At 44.0% G+C, this 20,380-nt stretch overlaps 1 protein-coding gene across 7 annotated transcripts in view; it reads left to right on the top strand.

Annotated features, from left to right (window-relative positions):
* PLB1 (phospholipase B1) overlaps positions 1–20,380 on the top strand; it is a 188,027-nt gene that overhangs the window by 23,384 nt on the left and 144,263 nt on the right. For 6 of the 7 annotated variants that reach the window (XM_061624944.1, XM_061624951.1, XM_061624949.1 and 3 more), the window contains exons 8-13: positions 3,261–3,301; positions 4,210–4,242; positions 4,751–4,794; positions 5,034–5,115; positions 6,036–6,087; positions 17,633–17,707. In XM_061624944.1, the coding sequence (XP_061480928.1) occupies positions 3,261–3,301; positions 4,210–4,242; positions 4,751–4,794; positions 5,034–5,115; positions 6,036–6,087; positions 17,633–17,707 (327 nt within the window). The remainder of the gene's footprint in view (positions 1–3,260; positions 3,302–4,209; positions 4,243–4,750; positions 4,795–5,033; positions 5,116–6,035; positions 6,088–17,632; positions 17,708–20,380) is intronic. The other variant, XM_061624950.1, reaches the window with a different exon arrangement.

Genomic DNA, 20,380 nt, shown 5'->3' on the forward strand with positions numbered 1-20,380 from the left:
GCATCTCAAACAAAAGTCTGCACTTCTCAACTTTTCATCCATGGAGCCTCCTCTCCTCATATACTCTCCTTTTCTTCTGATAACAAGTGTATTCAACAAGTGTGCAAACTATGTATCTGTGTACACAAAATGTTGAGCTGTGCATTCATATAGTTATTAATATTTAATGTTCAACAAGTACACAGTCTGTGTACCCAACAGCCAAATCAACAAGGGTACGTTCTTCCCCAGCAAGACTTATGCATGTGTAGAGACAGGTTGTACATGTGTTCAGTGTAATGTGTGAATAAGTCAACATTATGATCCAACTTGCCGAATGGGCATGAAGCCCTGCCTTTATTGAGTCCTTTCTCTCCTTGCTTTCCCATATTCCATCCATCACCAAGCTGTGCAGCTTCTCCCCTTGTGGTTGTTATATGCCTTCAAGTCAATTCCAACTTATGGCGACCCTATGAATCCTTTTTTTGGTTGTATTCATAGGGTTGTCATGGTAAGAGGTATTCAGAGGGGGTTTACCATTGCCTTCCTCTGAGGCTAGTCCTCCCCAGCTGGCTAGGGCCTGCTCAGCTTGCCACAGCTGCACAAGCCAGCCCCTTCCTTGTCCGCAACTGCCAGCTGGGGGGCAACTGGGCTCCTTGGGACTCTGCAGCTTGCCCACGGCTGCACAGGTGGCAGGGCACGTAACCCCTGAGCCACTCACTGTGGGGGTGATCTTTAGCTGACCTTTGACACCGAGGAGACACGAGCGGGGATTTGAACTCACAGACTCTGGACTCCCAGCCAGGTTCTCTTCCCCACTGTGCTATACTGGTTCTTCCTCTCTGTCCTATGGCAAAAACTCTAGTTCATGCCCCAGTAATCTCTCACCCTGACTACTGCTGTGTTCTCCTTTCACCTCAGCCCCCTCGGATTTATCCACCACATAGTGCCCAACATCTGGATCACCTAGCCAAATACCCATCTAGTTCAGCATCCTCTTCTCACAGTAGCTAACCAGATGCCGATGGGGAGCCCACAAGCAGGACATAAGGGCAATAGTCCTCTCCCCAGGTGTGATCCCCAGCAACTGGGATTTATTCATTTATTTATTTATTACATTTATATACCGCCCCATAGCCGAAGCTACTACCTCTGACAGTCTGCTTTGCATGCAGAGCAGGTGCTCTATAGCCCTTCCCCTCCATATCTGATGTCTTGCCACAGAGCCAAGAAAGAAATCAGAATGAAACACGATATCCACAAATCAGCAATCCTTATGATTTAAATTCATATACTGAACAATCACCTGTAACAGTCAGCTGCACTCAATTGTTCAGGGTCCAATTAACAGGGCTACCAGTTAGTTATCCCTGTCTGCTTGTTAGCTAACTTGCCTCAGGAAGACTCCCTCTATATATTCTCTGGCGTTGGTGTCCCAATGCCAGGGGAAGAGGGGGAGGGGTGGGGCAGTGGGGAGGTCGATGTAGTGCAGGTGGAGCAGAACAGCCAATCCAATACTCCTACCACTGCACCCTGCTGTCTTTCCCCTCCCCCTCTTGGTAACCGACAGTAACCTGGCACCTTAATGTTGGGATGCCAGGTAAGCAGCACAGCCCCACCCTGGGGCCATTACTGTATATTGTCCCAATGATATATCACATCTTGGACTATGGCATCTCAGACAGAGTCTGAATATTTGCTGAGCATTGCCCAGGCAATGCTTGATGCCCTGGATTTGGGACTGAATATCTAAGTTCATATCAACATATTGTACAAACATGCCAACTTTAGAAGAGGGTTAGAAAAATTCATGGAGGATGAGGCTATCCTCCTAGCCACAATGTCTATGTTCTGCTTCCAGTTGGAGGCGGCATGACTCGGAATACTTTGAATACTCTGAATCACAAGTGGGGAGAGCACTGTTGCATTCAAGTCCTGCTTGCATTGCATAATGGTTAGCCATTATGAGATCAAGATAGTGCATTAGATTGGCCTGATTCAGCAAGGCTTTTCTTATATTCTTACATTGATTTTAACTGTAGCCTAGTATATTGTCTTGTCAGTGCTTTGCAAACATTAATTGATTCAAAGCCTGCAGATGGTTAATTCAAATTTAGGCCCATCCCTACAACTCTCTGCCTCTTAATCCTCATTGTCCCCTAAGGGTTGCAGGTCACAATGCTGAAACTGGCCCAAGAGTAGCCAACATGTTGGACTATGGCTCCCATCATCCATGACCATTGACCATGCTGACTGATGGAGGGTACCATGTTGATTACACCTACTGTAGCCTCTGCCCCTCTGGGTTTCTTCATTGCCTGCCCACTTTCTTCCTGCCAATAGCTCAAAGCCCATCTTGTCTCCAGGCTTCATGTGTAATTTCCACCCAGTCCTTCTATCTCCTTAGCTCTACCTCTCTTCAGTTTCTGTCCTGTACTACCTGTTATTTCTTCAGATTCCTCCTTTTGAGGCCGCTGTCTACTTTGTCTCATTCTCTTTCACTCTCCTAGCACTCTTCCCCTTCCCATAGCACACAGACACTCACAAACTTAAGCTCTGTGGGTTTCTTTTTCCAGACTCCCTTCCTGCATCAATGCCCTGTCTTCCCTACCCTCATTCTCAAGCCTCTCCTTCCCCACCTGCTTTAGAGTCCTCTTATTCCCTTGCCTAGTCTGCACCATTTCTTTGATCTCTTGCCTCCTTACTAGACTGACATTTTCTTCCCTTACTGAAAGTAAACTGTAGACTTCATGGTGCCCTGAACATTCCAAGGCCCTGCACCTACTCAGCCAATCATTGTCCATAGCGTCATCTGTAGGAGCACAATCCAATATAGGTGAATGAATTATACATATGCTGGTTTTTGTCCGTTTGGTAATACCAAAACTCTTTTATTTTTAACTACACAATAGGCAGTAGTAAAACTTTACAGGATTAGAGACAGAGCAGGAAACCTTATTAAAATGGCATTTCATTCATCCTTTCACTAGATCTTAAAATTCCTCAGCATGGTAATCCTTCCTTAGCTTTCCAGTTAAGCCTTTTGGTTTTATAGGTAATGTCATGAGTTTTTCCTTTCCCCCTTTTCCCACAGCTACACCATTTATCATGGAGTGCTCCCTTCTTGATCCTATAGCTGGACAGTGAAAAAGGTTTACAGGGAACCATGCAAAATTCCCTTTCGGCCATTCACATTTCACAGTCTATTCTTCAGACACTGACTAGACAAGGTGCGTTTGTTCTTGGTACTGACACATTTATCATTCTATATTTATTTACAGATTGAGGACTCTAAGGCAAAGCACCCAGATCTGCTCCAAAGGTACAATTTTCATCTTTTCCATAAAAACATGTTTATTACCTATTTCAGAATTGCCATGTGTTCCAGTTCTTTTATCAACCGTGGAAGAAGCCTGAATGAGGCAGGAATCAGTACAGAGGGAGCACTGCAGAAGGAGGGACCAGTTGCTGATTGCCTGGTACCTTTCACCGGCCCAGTGTGTAGAACAAATGTACCCCTGGTCCAACTGGTGAATTAGACCTATAATTAGATAATAGAAAATATATTTAAGAGGGTTGTAAAGAAAATAACTGAACATCACTATTTAATTTACTGTGTGGTGTAAACTACTACTTCTTTGAAATAACTAACGCAAATAATTAAAACCAAAGAAAATCAGGGATGCTTAGAACCAAACTACTTGTTACATCAAATGCATGTAATAATAGCCCAACAGCCTATTTAGATGAGGAAAAGCTGCTTCTGGTGGCAACAATTGCAAGTGGAGAAGTGGAGACTGGGCTCTTAACCCTTTTTCACTCACTGTTTCCTGGCTCTAAATTAGGAATGAACAGATCTGTTAATTTCAGTTCTCTAAGTTTCTCATTTTTCCAATCTTAAATTCAGTTCTCCAAGTTTTGCAGCATTTGCTATTTTTTAAAAATCCTATGAAAATTCATCTGCGTTATAGTGTGAATTTCTCCTAGTAAACACATTTTTGTATGCAATTGTGCAATGTAATGCATTTGTACATGTAATTTTCACTAGTACATTCATTTTTATGCATGCTTTCCACTGATATATGCATTTTTGTAAACACTGGTTGGTTGGAGAATTGTATTGCAAAATTTGGATAAGTGCGGGTTTTGAAGGTTGGCTGTGTTTCAGTTTGTGTATTGGTTCAAGAAGTGTCATTAAAATGCAAACAAAATTGATCTTCTCTCCCTCAGTCTAACGCCCTCCCCCAGCAACCTCTCTTACAGGTTTGTATATGTGAGAAGAAATAGCACACACACTAACATTTTCCTAGCGGGAGGGAAAATCAGTTTGGATCAAGGGGTTAATGGGTGAGAAAAGGATCACTTTGCTGCTTCCAGTTGACCCCACTAGAAGTGGGTTTTGCTCATCTGAATGGGCCATTGTGCATAATGCACATTTGCATATAACATTTAGTGCAGTCCTCACTGTCACACTGAATAACAAATATGAGGATTTTAGCGGTCAATAGAAAACTGGTTTGTCGTTAGACTAAAGAGGAATTTCACATATTTTACAATGAAGCCATGATCCAAAGAAGCAAGTGGGCCAGATCCATGGCGAAAAAACAAAACAAATGATGAAAGTTGCTGCCTCTAGGCTTACAATCTAAAAGACATGACACAAAAGGAAAAAAGGGGAAGATGGAAAAAAACAAACTCCTATGAACATTCTTTGCATTTGGCTGTATGACTGTTTTATATGTATGTAAACATGAGTTATTTCTATTTATAGCACAGAGCGGGATCTTATCCAGGCAAACATGAAAACAATACTAGGTATGTCTTCTAGTTCATACTTTCCCTGTTCTGTCTTTAAGTGTAACTGTTGCCCACTACTTTCATTTGAAAGCTATTATTAATAATACATATTATTTCTTGCCACCATTAGGCCCCCATTCCATGCTTTCTTCCACACCCAAGAAACTGGCTGATTATTGGCCACTGAATTCAATGTCATGATTGCACAAGCAAATTCAGAGCCCACAGATTGACTGACCTGAGTGTATGTCTTGCAGCTCTTGTTAGCAGGTTTAGTCCTTCCGTGCGGTACTACTCTTCTGTTGGGAACAGCAGTGCTGTGTCAAGAAGCAGGACCCTGTAAGTTCCATTTTTATTTGCCTGGCTGTTTCTTATTGACCTGGAAGGCTTATTTTGGTGATGAAAGACACAGCAAAATAAAACTTTCTAGTTACACATGATCCAGGAATGGATGAAGAACCTTATTAGAGCATACCAGTGACTTAATGATGTTATAGGCCTATTGTCTGGTCTTCCGCCTTCTGTTCAGTACACACTAGTACCATATTCTGCACAGAAGCCACACAGAACACAGGCATCTAGTTTTCAACACCAAACAAACTTCTGCCAAAGGTACCCAAATACTACCTGTAGAGAAGTGGGATCCTATTCTGATGCATTGTAAGAACCACACTACACTACACTTAAAGCATAGCATGCAGCTACAACTTTCATTTTTTAAAATTAATTACAGGCACAACGGACTTATTATTGGTACTGCAGTGCACAGAGAAGGAAGGTTTATCTGTTCCCTCCACCCCAGCCATGATTAGGATGGCAATTGTCTCCCCCATCCCCCATGTGGCTATGAGGCTTGTAATGATTTTTCTAAACCTCATAGCTGCATGGGTGGGAATGTGTGGATTGTCATCCCAATCACAGCTGGGAAGAAAAGGGATAAACCTGCCCTCCCTGCGCTGTGTCCCCATAACAATCCCTCCCTCCCCCCCGTGCCAGGTGCCTATAATTAATTAAAGAAAACTGATAAATGTAGCTGCATGGTATGCATGAAGTGTAACATGTAGCTTGGCCCTGGGATTTTAAAAAGGTTCATGAAAGGACCCTCATATACTAGTATGATGGAGCAGTCTGACCTCATCAAAAGCAGCGAGGGAAGAAGGTTTGTTATTGATTTTCCTGTACTTAGCATTTCATCATTGTGCATGTAAAGAAGGAAGACTTGCTTGCTTGACCATTTTCCTTTTCCATCTGTGGTGTAGAGATCTCTTGAATCAAGCGAAAGAAATTGTGAAGAGTATGAAAGAGAGCCAGGTATGTGTAAAACACTATAGTCCAGTGAGCAGTTGTGGTCCCACACAGTCTTGTGTTTGCAGTGGCCTCCTGAAGTTGTTTCAGCGCTGGCCCAAGATATTTTGCTGTCTGTAGCAGAGCTCAAATGGCGCCACTCCCCCATGAGGGCCAACACTTTAAAACGTCTTCCTGAACCATTCAGGCACCAGTTCCCCACCCCCTAAAATGATACCACCTGAAGCAGGCTGGTTCTCTGTGCTGTGTTCTCAGGCCTGCCCTGAGCTGTTTAAAGTGTGACTTCCGGTTTGGCAGCCGCCATGGCAAGACGTGATTCAGCTCTTCCCCTTTCTCTCTTATCTCTCCACTAATTGCATGGCCACTGACCTCTGGTTTTATGCAAAACATAACATAGTCTTTGGCCGTTTCAACTCTGCTATCTCTGCTAAGGAGATAAGAAGCTGGTGTTCTGCTGCTCTGCCTGCTTTGTATTTGCCTCGAACTTCTACTTGTTTGGGCTACACTCCTTTGTGATATTTCTCCTCCCCTGAACTCTGTATCTGCCTGGGGTCTGGGAACACGTTTATCAGGCAGCCTTGACTCTCAGCGTTACGTTCTCGTTACTCAGAGGCCAGAGGTGCACAGCACCCATGATATACACAAGGCAGAAATGCAGAGAATTGGGTATATCCCCGGGGGCAGAGCAGCTGCCAAATGGTCAACAACCTAAAATCACTCAGTATTTCCCCCCTAAGCCTGGAAGCTCTGGAGACACTGCCCTTTTACCTCCAGATGCTCAGAAGGCTCCAAACTACAATGAATACTCACGTGAATGGTCCTTGGATTTTCAACTACCCATGCAAATAGCAAGGGAAATTTCTCACTCCAAAAGCTTGGCTGAGGAACTGGTTGATGCTGGCTATAACTGCTCTCTCAGCCTCCTTGATGGCAGTATTCCTAATGAACTGCTCACTTTAGACTCACTGCATGAGTCGCAGGAGCCCTCAGATCCCCCATTGTCCAACCACTCCAAGCATGAGCAGTTCCCCTATTCGGACCCCTCGAACCTTAAGCCCCCTTCGTTGAGCAGTGGAGAACCTGTGATGGAAGAACTGTGCCTGATAAAAGCATACCTTGCCGAAACAAACAACCTACTAACCACCTTGGTCCAGGCTATGGGTTCGATCCTTGAAAATAAATCTAGTAACACAGGCTCGTCTCCTAGCTCACCTAATAACTCTTGCCGCCCAAAGACAGTTTCGAGGAGGAAATCTAAGAGACCTTCTCCTCATGAACGCCCATTACTAGGGGCCAAAAAGCCAAAGAACATCAAAAATGCAAAATCAGCTGGAGGTAGGAAAATGAACTTTAAACCGCTATTTAGATTATTGGACTCTCCACCAACCCCTTCTCCAGCCACCCAGCCTCATGCTGTTGTCAGGAGTAAGAAAGCCGCATTGTGCAAAGATCTTCAAGAGGACGTCGGCAAGTCTGGTCCGCAGGTCCTGAGAACATTGTCTATCCCCGCGGAGAAAGATCCAGACACGTATCATTCTCCCATAAAGCTGCCCCCCAAGTTTGAGGGGTTTAAGTCGGGCCTTTTTCAATATGACAGGAACTTTCATCTATCTCCTGAACAAAGCAATGCTGCCCTGGGGATGAACCTTTCTCTCCTCCCGACACACCGGGAAACTTCTGCTCCTTCATCTACAGCAGCAAGTATCTCCGAATCCACTTGTTGGAATCTAAAATTAGAACCTGAAAAGCTCGCGATCACATGCTATCTGAGGACCTCAGGTAGATGGCCCTCTTTCCTGAGCATTCCGTTTCTGGACTCCTGTTTTAGTCGGACTCTCTCTGCAACGCATCGCATGAGCTATATTAAGCAAATGGTGAATCTGTCATCCAATACATCCCGTTGGCGACTGATTGTCTGCTTCCATTCTGTGAACATTGCCTCCCAGATTTATAACGTGAAGGAGAAGTTGAAGAATTCTGGCATATGGGTTCAACGTTATTTCATCAATGTTTTTGCCCCCTCTCCACTTCTCAATTCAGCCTCCTCCATCAATCACAGATCTAATACTGTTTCACGGATGGAAAGGAAGAAGAACCGGGCGGATCCAGAGGATCGGACTCCAGTTGAACTTTCACTTATTACTGATGCATCTACTTCAACTAACCTTGCAGAGAGCCGGATGGCCAGAAACCGTGATGTCAGTCCTCCTCTTAGTAACTTTGAGGACCAGTATAATGAGGAAGAGAAAATGATTATCAACTCCTTCGACACGCTATCCCCCCAGGACCAAATTGATGTCCTGCTTAGTCTTGATCAGCTTAAGGTCCATCTGTTAAATATTTTCAAACAGGGGAGTGCACAGATGGTCTGTAGTACAGAAGAAGCTGATTCAGTCTCAAAGTCTCCACTGGACAGTGGCAGCCTCATCCTTGGAGAGAGTGTTGAACAGACTGGGAAATGCTCCCTCACCCCTTTTAACAGTGTAAACACCGTAAGGTCTGTAGAAGGTCTCGACTGGGAAGGCTCTACTTCGCTCTGATATCCAAGATAATCTGATTAACCCTTCTTTTCCCAGCTGTTCATCTGATGCGCTTTCGCCTTCAGCCCACTCCCTCATCAATGTTCCCATCTGACTTTCCCCTGGTCCCTTCCCCGAATCACCCACGAATTTTCCTTTTACCCATCCTCCCCCATCTGGGGCCAGTCATGTTGACCTTAGGGATCAAATTACCTTTTTATCATGGAACATTGCTGGGTGGGCTGTAAAGCAGAAATCCCCAGATCTGATCTCCTATCTCTCCAATTTTGACGTAATCCTTTTACAGGAAACCTGGTTTACGAACTCATTTATCTCAATGGTTTTTTAACCATTGATTTACCAGCTGTACCCCCCTTGAGTAAGGCAGACCTAAGGCTGGACTGGCCATTCTTCTTTCAACCTCCCTGTCTGTTAAATCAACAAAACTTCCACCATGCGGCTCATTGGCTTTGGCTGTTTTACTGGAACTTAGTGCTGTGTTTCTCCTATTGATTAATGTTTATATTCCTCCTTTTTCGGTTAGGGCGGATATTAAACAAGCATGGGAAGCTTTGGAGAGCTATATTCTAGACTTAGAATCCCTTTACCCCCGAGTCCCCCTGATTATTATGGGGGATTTTAATGCTAGGACTGGCCCTAATAACTCCGCTCTCTTTTCTTCCAATCTTTGGGACGCTACAGACCTTAACAATTTCATTTTCACTTACGAAAGATCATCTAAAGATCAGAAGGTGAATTTTGGAGGGATCTGCCTGGCCCTTTTGGCGGGCTGCCATAATCTGACGATTCGGAATGGCTGTCATCTGATTGATAACTGAGTGGAATATACTTATCTTTCAGGTCGGAGCAGCAGTGTGGTAGATTATGTTCTGACTTCTCCCCAATTACTTAGGTGGATTTCTAATTTTACAGTGGGAAACAGATTGGATAGTGACCATCTCCCTCTAACCTTTACACTTTCAGTGTTTGAGAGTGGTCACTTGATGCCAACAGACATCTACCCATATAACTCTCTCCCCCCCCGATACAAGAGAATTAAATGGTCATCGGACATCTCGGATAAGATAGCCTCTTTTTTAGCTTCCCCATTGGGTCAAGCCCTTAAAGGACATATCCTAGATGTCCAAACCTGCTTTGAGGGCTATTCCACTCTGACTCTTGCTTTGGAGTCTTTCCTCAAACCTAATCCTCCCCACCATAAGACCCGTACGCTTCACCATCATGCCCGCTGGTTTGATAATACCTGCGTGGAAGCGAAGAGAAATCTGAGAAGGATTTACCACAATTATAGGACCAATAAGCTCAACCAACTACCGCTGGAATATTATTCCGCAAAATGCTCCTATAAACTTCTCTTAGCCTCCAAAAAAAGGCAGGCCATACAAGAAGGTTGGAAGGCGCTAATTAATGCATCCAAACTGAATGATTCCAAAATGTTCTGGGCTCTTGTCACTGATGTCCTGTCATCCGCAAACCCCATTGCCTGTAATATCCCTTCCCATGTTTGGGAACATCATTTTTCAGCCCTCTTTAAGGAATCTCCTTCTCTTTCTTCAGTTTGGCCAGATACAATTGATTCTGTGGATCTTCCAACATGGCCGCCGGTCTCTCAAAGCGAGATTATATTCCTCATCAATCGTTTGAAGGCCGGCAAAGCCCCTGGCCCAGATGCTATCCCCCCTGACTTGCTAAAATCCCATCAGGACTGGTGGGCCCCTCTATTAGCTAAACTTTTTACCATGATTGATAACTCTGGACGTATTCCTGCCTCTTGGCTTGACGCCATAGTGATCCCTATTTACAAAAAGGGGGCTTGAGATGATCCCCAAAATTTTAGACCTATTAGCTTGCTCTCTACAGTTGGGAAATTATACGCAGGTCATCTTAATGATAGACTATCCACTTGGATTGAGGAGGAAAATATTTTGGGCCCAGAGCAGGCAGGCTTTAGAAAATATAGATCCACACTTGACCGTTGCTTCCTGCTAAACCACCTGGCAGAAAAATATTCTGGCTCTCTTGGAAATGGCCTGTACGTGGCCTTTATAGATCTGAAATCTGCTTTCGATTCCATCCCCAGAGACAGACTCTGGACAAAGCTTTTTCACTCTAGCATTAACAAAAGGCTTCTTTTCCTCATCTACCAACTCTACCAACCCTCTACTTTTAGGGTCAGATGTGGCATAGATGGCTCTTTAAGCAATCCTATTTCTGTTGCCAGGGGAGTGAGACAAGGGTGTATATTAGCTCCCACCCTATTTAATCTCTATCTTAATGATTTGAGTCAAATCTGTCACTCCCCTGTCTTCCATCCTCCCAAAATAGCTGATCATGCCTGCCCTCTTTTGCTGTACGCTGATGATACGGTCCTACTGTCTCTATCGAGAATAGGCCTGAAGAGATTATTCCGTGCATACATAGCCTATTGTGCAGATAACATGCTATGCATTAATTTCACTAAGACCAAAATACTAGCCTTCTCTTCTCGCTCTGCTACGTCCGATTGGGTAATTAGTGGCCAGCGGATCTCCCAAGTTAAACAATATAAGTATTTGGGGATCATATTCCACTCCTCTCTATCATAGTCATTCCATATCCGTACAGCTGTGGCTTCCGCTAAGACCAAGTCTAAGGCTCTCTTCCGTTTTTTCCCCCCAAAGGCGGGCAATACATTCCTGCTGCCACCAGAGTCTTTCTTGCCAAAATTGCTGCACAACTTCTCTATGGTGCCCCAATTTGGATAAAGGACTTTGGCCCCAAAATCGAAGTTGTTCTCTCCAGCTTTCTTCGCCTAATTTTTGGAGTCCCCCGTTGTGTTACAAATGCAGTACTACGGCTGGAAGCTGGTCTTCCATCCTTAGACTGCCTTTCTTGGACTCGAACTTTATGTTTTTGGTTCAAGGTGGCTCAAGCAACTCCCTCCTTTGGCTATCTCAATGCCATTCAGAAAGACTGTTTCGTCAGTTCATGGGCTAAAGCCATTCAGCATAAATTATCCTCTCTCGGACTTTCTTCGGACTTCTTAGCCTTATTTGACTACTGTTCAGCCAAAAGGATCATTGTTAATCGCATAAGGGACATTGACCTCCAACGAGATGTAGCAAATGCCGCCAAAATATGTTCTCCACTTCATTTAGGCCTAAAGTTTCATTCCCCCTTCCCAGCTCACTACTTGGAGTTTTTAGATTTCCCATGCTATAGATTGGTTTTTACTAGGGCCAGATCAAAGAAGTCAAAGGGAGTCAAAGGAGTACTAAAGAACGATAAGGAGATTGCAGAGAAGCTAAATGAATTCTTTGCATCTGTCTTCACAGTGGAAGATATAGGGCAGATCCCTGAACCTGAACTAACATTTGCAGGAAGGGATTCTGAGGAACTGAGACAAATAGTGGTAACGAGAGAGGAAGTTCTAAGCTTAATGGACAATATAAAAACTGACAAATCACCGGGCCCGGATGGCATCCACCCGAGAGTTCTCAAAGAACTCAAATGTGAAATTGCTGATCTGCTAACTAAAATATGTAACTTGTCCCTTGGGTCCTCCTCCGTGCCTGAGGACTGGAAAGTGGCAAATGTAATGCCAATCTTCAAAAAGCGATCCAGAGGGGATCCCGGAAATTACAGGCCAGTTAGCTTAACTTCTGTCCCTGGAAAACTGGTAGAAAGTATTATTAAAGCTAGATTAACTAAGCACATAGAAGAACAAGCCTTGCTGAAGCAGAGCCAGCATGGCTTCTGCAAGGGAAAGTCCTGTCTCAGTAACCTATTAGAATTCTTTGAGAGTGTCAACAAGCATATAGATAGAGGTGATCCAGTGGACATAGTGTACTTAGACTTTCAAAAAGCGTTTGACAAGGTACCTCACCAAAGGCTTCTGAGGAAGCTTAGCAGTCATGGAATAAGAGGAGAGGTCCTCTTGTGGATAAGGAATTGGTTAAGAAGCAGAAAGCAGAGAGTAGGAATAAACGGACAGTTCTCCCAATGGAGGGCTATAGAAAGTGGAGTCCCTCAAGGATCGGTATTGGGACCTGTACTTTTCAACTTGTTCATTAATGACCTAGAATTAGGAGTGAGCAGTGAAGTGGCCAAGTTTGCTGATGACACTAAATTGTTCAGGGTTGTTAAAACAAAAAGGGATTGCGAAGAGCTCCAAAAAGACCTCTCCAAACTGAGTGAATGGGCAGAAAAATGGCAAATGCAATTCAATATAAACAAGTGTAAAATTATGCATATTGGAGCAAAAAATCTGAATTTCACATATACGCTCATGGGGTCTGAACTGGCGGTGACCGACCAGGAGAGAGACCTCGGGGTTGTGGTGGACAGCACGATGAAAATGTCGACCCAGTGTGTGGCAGCTGTGAAAAAGGCAAATTCCATGCTAGCGATAATTAGGAAAGGTATTGAAAATAAAACAGCCGATATCATAATGCCATTGTATAAATCTATGGTGCGGCCGCATTTGGAATACTGTGTACAGTTCTGGTCGCCTCATCTCAAAAAGGATATTCTAGAGTTGGAAAAGGTTCAGAAGAGGGCAACCAGAATGATCAAGGGGATGGAGCGACTCCCTTACGAGGAAAGGTTGCTGCATTTGGGGCTTTTTAGTTTAGAGAAAAGGCGGGTCAGAGGAGACATGATAGAAGCGTATAAAATTATGCATGGCATTGAGAAAGTGGATAGAGAAAAGTTCTTCTCCCTCTCTCATAATACTAGAACTCGTGGACATTCAAAGAAGCTGAATGTTGGAAGATTCAGGACAGACAAAAGGAAGTACTTCTTTACTCAGCGCATAGTTAAACTATGGAATTTGCTCCCACAAGATGCAGTAATGGCCACCAGCTTGGACGGCTTTAAAAGAAGATTAGACAAATTCATGGAGGACAGGGCTATCAATGGCTACTAGCCATGATGGCTGTGCTCTGCCACCCTAGTCAGAGGCAGCATGCTTCTGAAAACCAGTTGCCGGAAGCCTCAGGAGGGGAGAGTGTTCTTGCACTCGGGTCCTGCTTGCGGGCTTCCCCCAGGCACCTGGTTGGCTACTGTGAGAACAGGATGCTGGACTAGATGGGCCACTGGCCTGATCCAGCAGGCTCTTCTTATGTTCTTATGTTCTTATGTTCTTAGATTTAATTGCCTTGCATCTGCCCTTCTTGACGGCCGCTATCGTGGGGTACCCTACGATAACCAATTCTGCCCCTGCCGTCAGAAGGACATTGAATCTGTGTTTCATGTTTTTTTTATTTGCCCATTTTATTCTAATGAACGTACCAGGTTCTTAAACCCTATGGTTGAGAAACTGCTGGGAAGTTCAACAGCCGAGAAGCTGAAACTTCTCCTTTCAGGCACAGACAAGCTTTTAACTATTGGGGTGGCCAAATTCCTCCACGCAGCCCAACTTATACGTAAAAACCAAGTCCCATAAGTTCAGGTTGGCGCCCCCATTTTTATTTTTATTCTTATTTTTATTTTTATTTCTGTATCTTGATTGACATTGTTTATTTTAATTTTGTATTGTATACCGGGTCTGTGACTCTACAATAATAAATGAATGAATGTTTAAATTGTTACCTGAAGCCCTCCTCTGGATTCTCAGGATTGATGCATAAAATGCTGTGTGTCAGGGTGCTTCCAGAGGGAAAGTTTTTCAAAACCCTCAAATGAGTTTGTCTTTTTTTTACCAATCTGCAAACTAACTAAGGGCTGTGTCTTTCTCTGCACTGTTTGCCCAAACAGCAGTCCAAGATCTACCAGGCCTGGTGAAAGTGAGGCCATCCAGATTAGCATGGTACCTCAAAACCCTCACACTGGTTGTTGGTATCTCCTGCTTGAAGTGCCTTCCCTACCATCATCCTAGTTTAACACCTCAGAAGAAACTGGACTGTGGGGGAAGCTGCCCCAGACCTGGATGCAGCTGGGCAGAGCAATCCAAAATGGGGCTAGGGAGTTGTGGGACAGAGTGGAGCAGGAGATTCACTGCCGCATCTGAAGCCCTGTTCTCCCTCTCTCTCCCTATCTATCTCTCTGTGACATTTTTTGGTCTTTATTCCCTTTTGTTGGCTCCAGGCCATCATAGCTCAGGCTCCTTAAGGGATCTGCAAGGCTTAAGATTCAACAGATCTCAAGCTTCCAGCTTCAGAGCTTGCTGCCAGCAGAAGCTCACATCCCACCAGGGTAAAGCTAGGGCCTATGCTATGGCAGAACACCCCCTCCCCCTAGCAGTATTCCTCTCTGCCAGTGGAGGAACAATACCACACACCGTCTTAACTGCATTTCCCACCATCAAAGGAACAAAGGAAGCTGACCTATACTGAGTCAGACCTTTGGTTCTTATAGCTCAATGTTGTTTACACTGACTGGCAGCAGCTCTCCAGGATTTCAGACAGGATCTCTCCCAGTCATGGCTGGAAGAGCTAGAGATTGAACCTGGGCTCTTTTGCATGCAAAGTTGGATGCCCTACCGCTGAGCTATGACCTTACATGACCTTGTATGACCTTACAGGGGAAGATATCAGGGGGTTAGGATTGCACTCTAAATTTGCACATTTCTGAGAATAATAATGGACTGGACGAGGGCCAATAGACTGAGTCTGAATCCTGGGAAGATAGAGGCTCTGTAGGTAGGTGGTTCCCACATCCAGAAGATAGGCCAGTTGCCTGCTCTGGTTGGGGAGCCACTCCCTCTAAAGGAACAGATATGTAGCTTGGGGATGCTCCTGGATACATATTTGTAATGAGAGGACCAAGCGATCTCTGTGGGTAGGAACACCTTTTACTAGCTTTGCCTGGTTCACCAGCTACAGCTTTATCTGGATTGGGATAGCTTGGCAACTATAGTCCAGGACTGGATTATTGTAATGCGCTCCATGTGGAGCTGTGCTTGGGTCTGATCCAGAAGCTCCAGCTAGTGCAGAATGCAGCGGCTAGATGGCAGATGGGGGCTGATGGATGAAAGCATGTGACATCTCTGCTAAAACATCTGCACTGTGGCTGCCCAAATGCTAGTGGACTAGATTCAAGGTTCTTGTGTTAATATACAAAGTCCTGAACAACTTGGATCCAGGATACCTTAAGGACCACCTGAGCCTTTAAATCTCAGTTTGATCACTGAGATAATCCAGTGGAGCACTGTTGGTTGTCCCCCATGTCTCAGAAGCACGGCTATCTTCAACTAGAATTGCCGCCCTGGGCTTCTGCTGGGAAGAAGGGCGGGATATACATACATACATACATACATACATACATACATACATACATACACACATACAGTTGGCCATGCAGCGTTGCCGGTCCCATGCTGTGGAATACTCCTCTAGCAAAGATTCAGCAGGAATCTTAACTTCTAACCTTCAGTCGTCTCTTAGTGACTTTTTTTTATGTTGACAGGCCTTTCAGTGGTTTAAACTTTTTAAAATGAGCCAGCCATCTTTATGATTATTCTGTATTGTTTTTAGGATATTTTAGGTTTTTTTGTGAGTTTTGTTGGACATTAGCCTGATATTTTATATGAGGGGTGGCCTATGAATATTTTTATAAACAAAATAATATATAAAATAAATAGCTGTTTTAACACAAGGATGTGTATTCACAAGACTGTTTACTTATTCAACTATATACCACATCCTGGGGAAAGTTTGGGAACGAATGTTTTCTAGGCTGTGGTAGATAATGAACCTGTGATGTAGGATGCATTCACAGGGCTGCTTCACCATGCATGGGTCACCTCATGGTTGCCTTTTTTTGTTAAAAGAGGTGATACAGTATAAACTGGTCAAGGCAATTATGCTTCTTTAGGGGCCCCAGTTCACCTGGAGTCCTAATATCTAGCTTAGGGGTTAATGCAGCTATTGTCATAGTTCATACTGAGTGAAGGATTCCAGCCCTGGAGCAAAACAGGGAATAATATGAGAGGAAGGTTTTTTCACTTTGAGTCTGACACAAATGATGTGGCGTCTGTATCTCTCACACACATGGCTGGGCTCATCAGTGTTCATACTGCTGACCTAGTTCATTAAAACTTGGTATTCTTATTGACAGCAGTTTTCACAAGAAAATGTCAGATGTCACTAGGCTACTGTCTAGGTTTTTCTTGTTAGGAAAATGGCACAAACCAAGACTGTTTGGGACAAATGTTGACATTTGGGAAGTCCAAAACGGGTGGGCAGATTTCAGGCTTGTGGCGTCTACTTTGTTTTTTTCCGTTAGAACTGTGAAATCCACTAACGGGAGCCAGATGCAAAACGGTGGCTCAGTGGACAGAGCCACTTACGTACTGCATTGGGATGGTCTGCATATGCAAATACAAATCTCTATCTGGAATGCTATAAATCAGGGCTTTTAATAGCATAATCTAGAGGCAGAGGACAGAAACCTTTTTGTTGTTGCTATTGTTAAACAGTTGAGAATTAGAAAACTTTGCCAAGCTCCTGCCAGTCCCAATCTACCTTCTGCCCAACCCTAGGCTAAAAGACCAAGGACTGATGGACAATACATACCTTGGCTGTGAACACACAACAGTAGGGCCCCACTTTACAGCGCTTCGCTTTACAGCGCTTCGCTAATACAGTAGTCTCAATTAGATGCAATTAGACTAAAGCCCCACTCATACGGTGCTTGTTCCTCTTTTACGGCGGTTTTGGGGCATCGCGCTCCATTTTATTCAATGGGTTACAGCGGTTTTCGCTTTACAGCGGGGGTCCGGAACATAACCCGCTGTATGAATGGGATCAAAGTGTTTCCATTAGCCACACTTGGAGGGGGAACAGGCTGATCTGCTGATCAGATGCAAAATCTCTTTGAAGCTGATTTTTTTTTATAAAATGCACTCAAGCTAATCCCACCAGGTTTTACAGTAAAAACGGGTGGGGTTTGACTAGCATTATGTGCCCGTTTTCAGAAGAGAGGAGACACACTGGAACCAGGAGAACAGTGATTGTGTTTCTACCACTTGAGTCTTTGCTCATTAACCTGCAATGTGACAGCTATTTTTCCTTGTGCTTCCCCCCCCCCAGTGGATGGATTACCACAATGACTGGAAGCTTATTACAGTTTTTCATCCATGTCCCTTCCAGGCCTCCATCTCTCAGGTAAGAGTCTCATGTTTTGACTTGGCAAACAGACCAAAGATTTGCATCCAACAATATGGAATAATAGTAATGGGTCGTTGATGTTATTGTGGATTGCTCTCAGCTCCATGACAGTTTATACCATTATAAATTAGTTAAATCTTTAAGGAGCTATTAGATTCCTTGTTTATCTTTTTCGAGAATGTACAAGATCCTTTCTGTAAAAAATTCTAGCCTTCTTCCCCCCCCCCTTTTTGTTGCCATTAAATTGGATTAAATTGTGGGACGTTTTTGTAATGATGGATAAGTCTTAGCTCTACGAAAGCTTGTGCCGCAACACATTAATTTTTAAGGTACTGCAAGACTCTTTATTGTTTTAGTTTTTTCCAGAATGTACATGCCATTTTTTTAAAAAAAGCCTAGCCTTCTTTCCCTATGTCTTACCATTAAAAGGTATTAAACAGTGTACCTTGGCTCAGTTCTCCTTGTGCCAAGTTAGCCAGTATTCTAGGATGGTATACTTGCATTTAATCAAGGTCAGATTGTCAGATCATGTAACTTAGAAGCTAAGACTGCAATCCAATACACACTTACCTGGGAGTAAGTTCCATTGAACCCAATGGAGCTTACTGCTGAGTAGACATGCATTGGATTGCAGCCTAAGAGTATAAGCTGTGAGCCTGGAAGTTCTTCGTTCAATTCTCATCTCAAATATAACTCACCAAGTAGCCTTCAGACCTTCCCTGCAACACTCGCTCTTAGTGGTGCTGTATATACCCAAGGTTCATCTTAAGTCCACTAAGACCAGAGCCTTCTTGACCCAAGAGGTTCTACTGGCTTTAGCTGCAATTCAATACACACTTAATGCAACGTAATGGAGCTTACTTCTGAGTAATTTAATTCAATTCTTGTGTTCACCGCCCAGAGAGCTATTGCTAGTCGGGCGGTATAAAAGTTGAATAAATAAATAATAAATATTGGATTTCTTAGTCCCCCATCTGGCTGGCTAACCAGTCACTCTGGGCGATGTACAAAATAAGCAAAATAGCACAAAATGACACATCAATACAATAACATTAAAATCTAAAAGCAATGATGTTAAAATCTAGCCCACCCCAAAGGCCTGCCTGAAGAGCCAGGTCTTCACGGCCCGGCGGAAACTCATTGTAGAGGGGGCCTGGCGGAGATCATTTGGAAGGGAGTTCCATAGGGTGGGGGCCACAATTGAAAAAGCCCTTTCTCTAGTCCTCACCAGTCTAGCTGTTGCAACTGGTGGGATAGAGAGGTCTTTTGAGGCCAATCTTGTTAGGCAGCATAGCTGATGATGCTGGAGGCGCTCCTTCAGATAGGCTGGGCCGAAACCGTGTAGGGATTTAAAGGTCAGATGGAGTTGATACAGTGCTGCCTGGCTCACAGCCGAAACCTGAGCTTCCATGGACAGTTGGGAGTCAAGAATGACCCCGAGGCTGCGGACCTGGTCTTTTAGGGGCAGTTGTACCCCATTGAGCACCAGGTCCAAGTCCCCTAACCTTCCCTTGTCTCCCACGAACAGTACCTCAGTTTTGTCAGGGTTCAGTTTCAGTTTATTCCTTCCCATCCAGCCACTCACCAACTCCAGGCACTTGGACAGGGTTTCTAGAGCCAACCTCAGTGAAGATTTAAATGAGAGATAGAGCTGCGTGTCATCTGCATATTGGTGACACTGCAGCCCAAATCTCCTGATGATAGCCCCCAGCGGCTTTATATAGATGTTAAATAGCATCGGGGAGAGGATGGAGCCCTGTGGCACCCCACAAGTGAGAGGCCAAGGGTCCGAAACCTCATCCCCCAGTGCTACTCTTTGGTACCTATCAGAAAGGAAGGAATGGAACCACTGCAAAACAGTGCCCCCTATGCCTAACCCCTCCAATTGGTCCAAAGGGATACCCAGAGCTTGGAAAAGTTACTTTTTTAAAACTACAACTCCCATCAGCCCAATCCAGTGGCCATGCTGAGAGATCCAGGAGGACAAGGAAGGTGCATTCACCCCTATCCAACACTCTCCTCATATCATCCACCAAGGCGACCAAGGCTGTTTCAGTCCCATGTCCAGGCCTGAAGCCCGACTGAAATGGATCCAGACATGTATTGGATTGCAGCCTTCCTCTTTGCCTGTATTTCATGTTGTTTTAAATCTTAGTGTATTTTTTGTTGCATTTATTGCATTTTAATGATTGGATATTTGTTTTCTTTTGTATGCTTTGGTTAGCAACTTTGAACATCTCTGCTTGGAGAGAAGAATGTGGTTTATATGTTTATAATAAATATATCAGCAACCATGTATTGTTCAGTGGTGTCAACCACCCACAGATGGTCACATTTATGGTTGTATATTTACCTTAATGTTTTCTTTCTGATGCTTCTGTATGTTTTCCTTTGCCTACTGTACTGAGCGGTTAAAGCATTTAGGGGGAATTCTTTTGCTCTGTCCTTGATCTTATAAGCCTTTTTCTTTTTCCTCACTATTAATCAACTTCACACATGCCCTATTTGGACATTATTCAAACCAAATGCAGGTATGCAGTTTCTTTTGCCTCTGGTCTATTTTTTCTCCCTGCCAAAGCTATACATGCTATTTATACTTGGCCCATAAAAATTCTTCCAAAGAAAGTAGGATTCTCTCTCTCTCTCTCTCTCTCTCTTTCTCTCCTGTGG

The sequence above is a fragment of the Rhineura floridana genome, chromosome 4, assembly GCF_030035675.1.
Source record: "Rhineura floridana isolate rRhiFlo1 chromosome 4, rRhiFlo1.hap2, whole genome shotgun sequence".
NCBI classification, from domain to species: domain Eukaryota; kingdom Metazoa; phylum Chordata; class Lepidosauria; order Squamata; family Rhineuridae; genus Rhineura; species Rhineura floridana.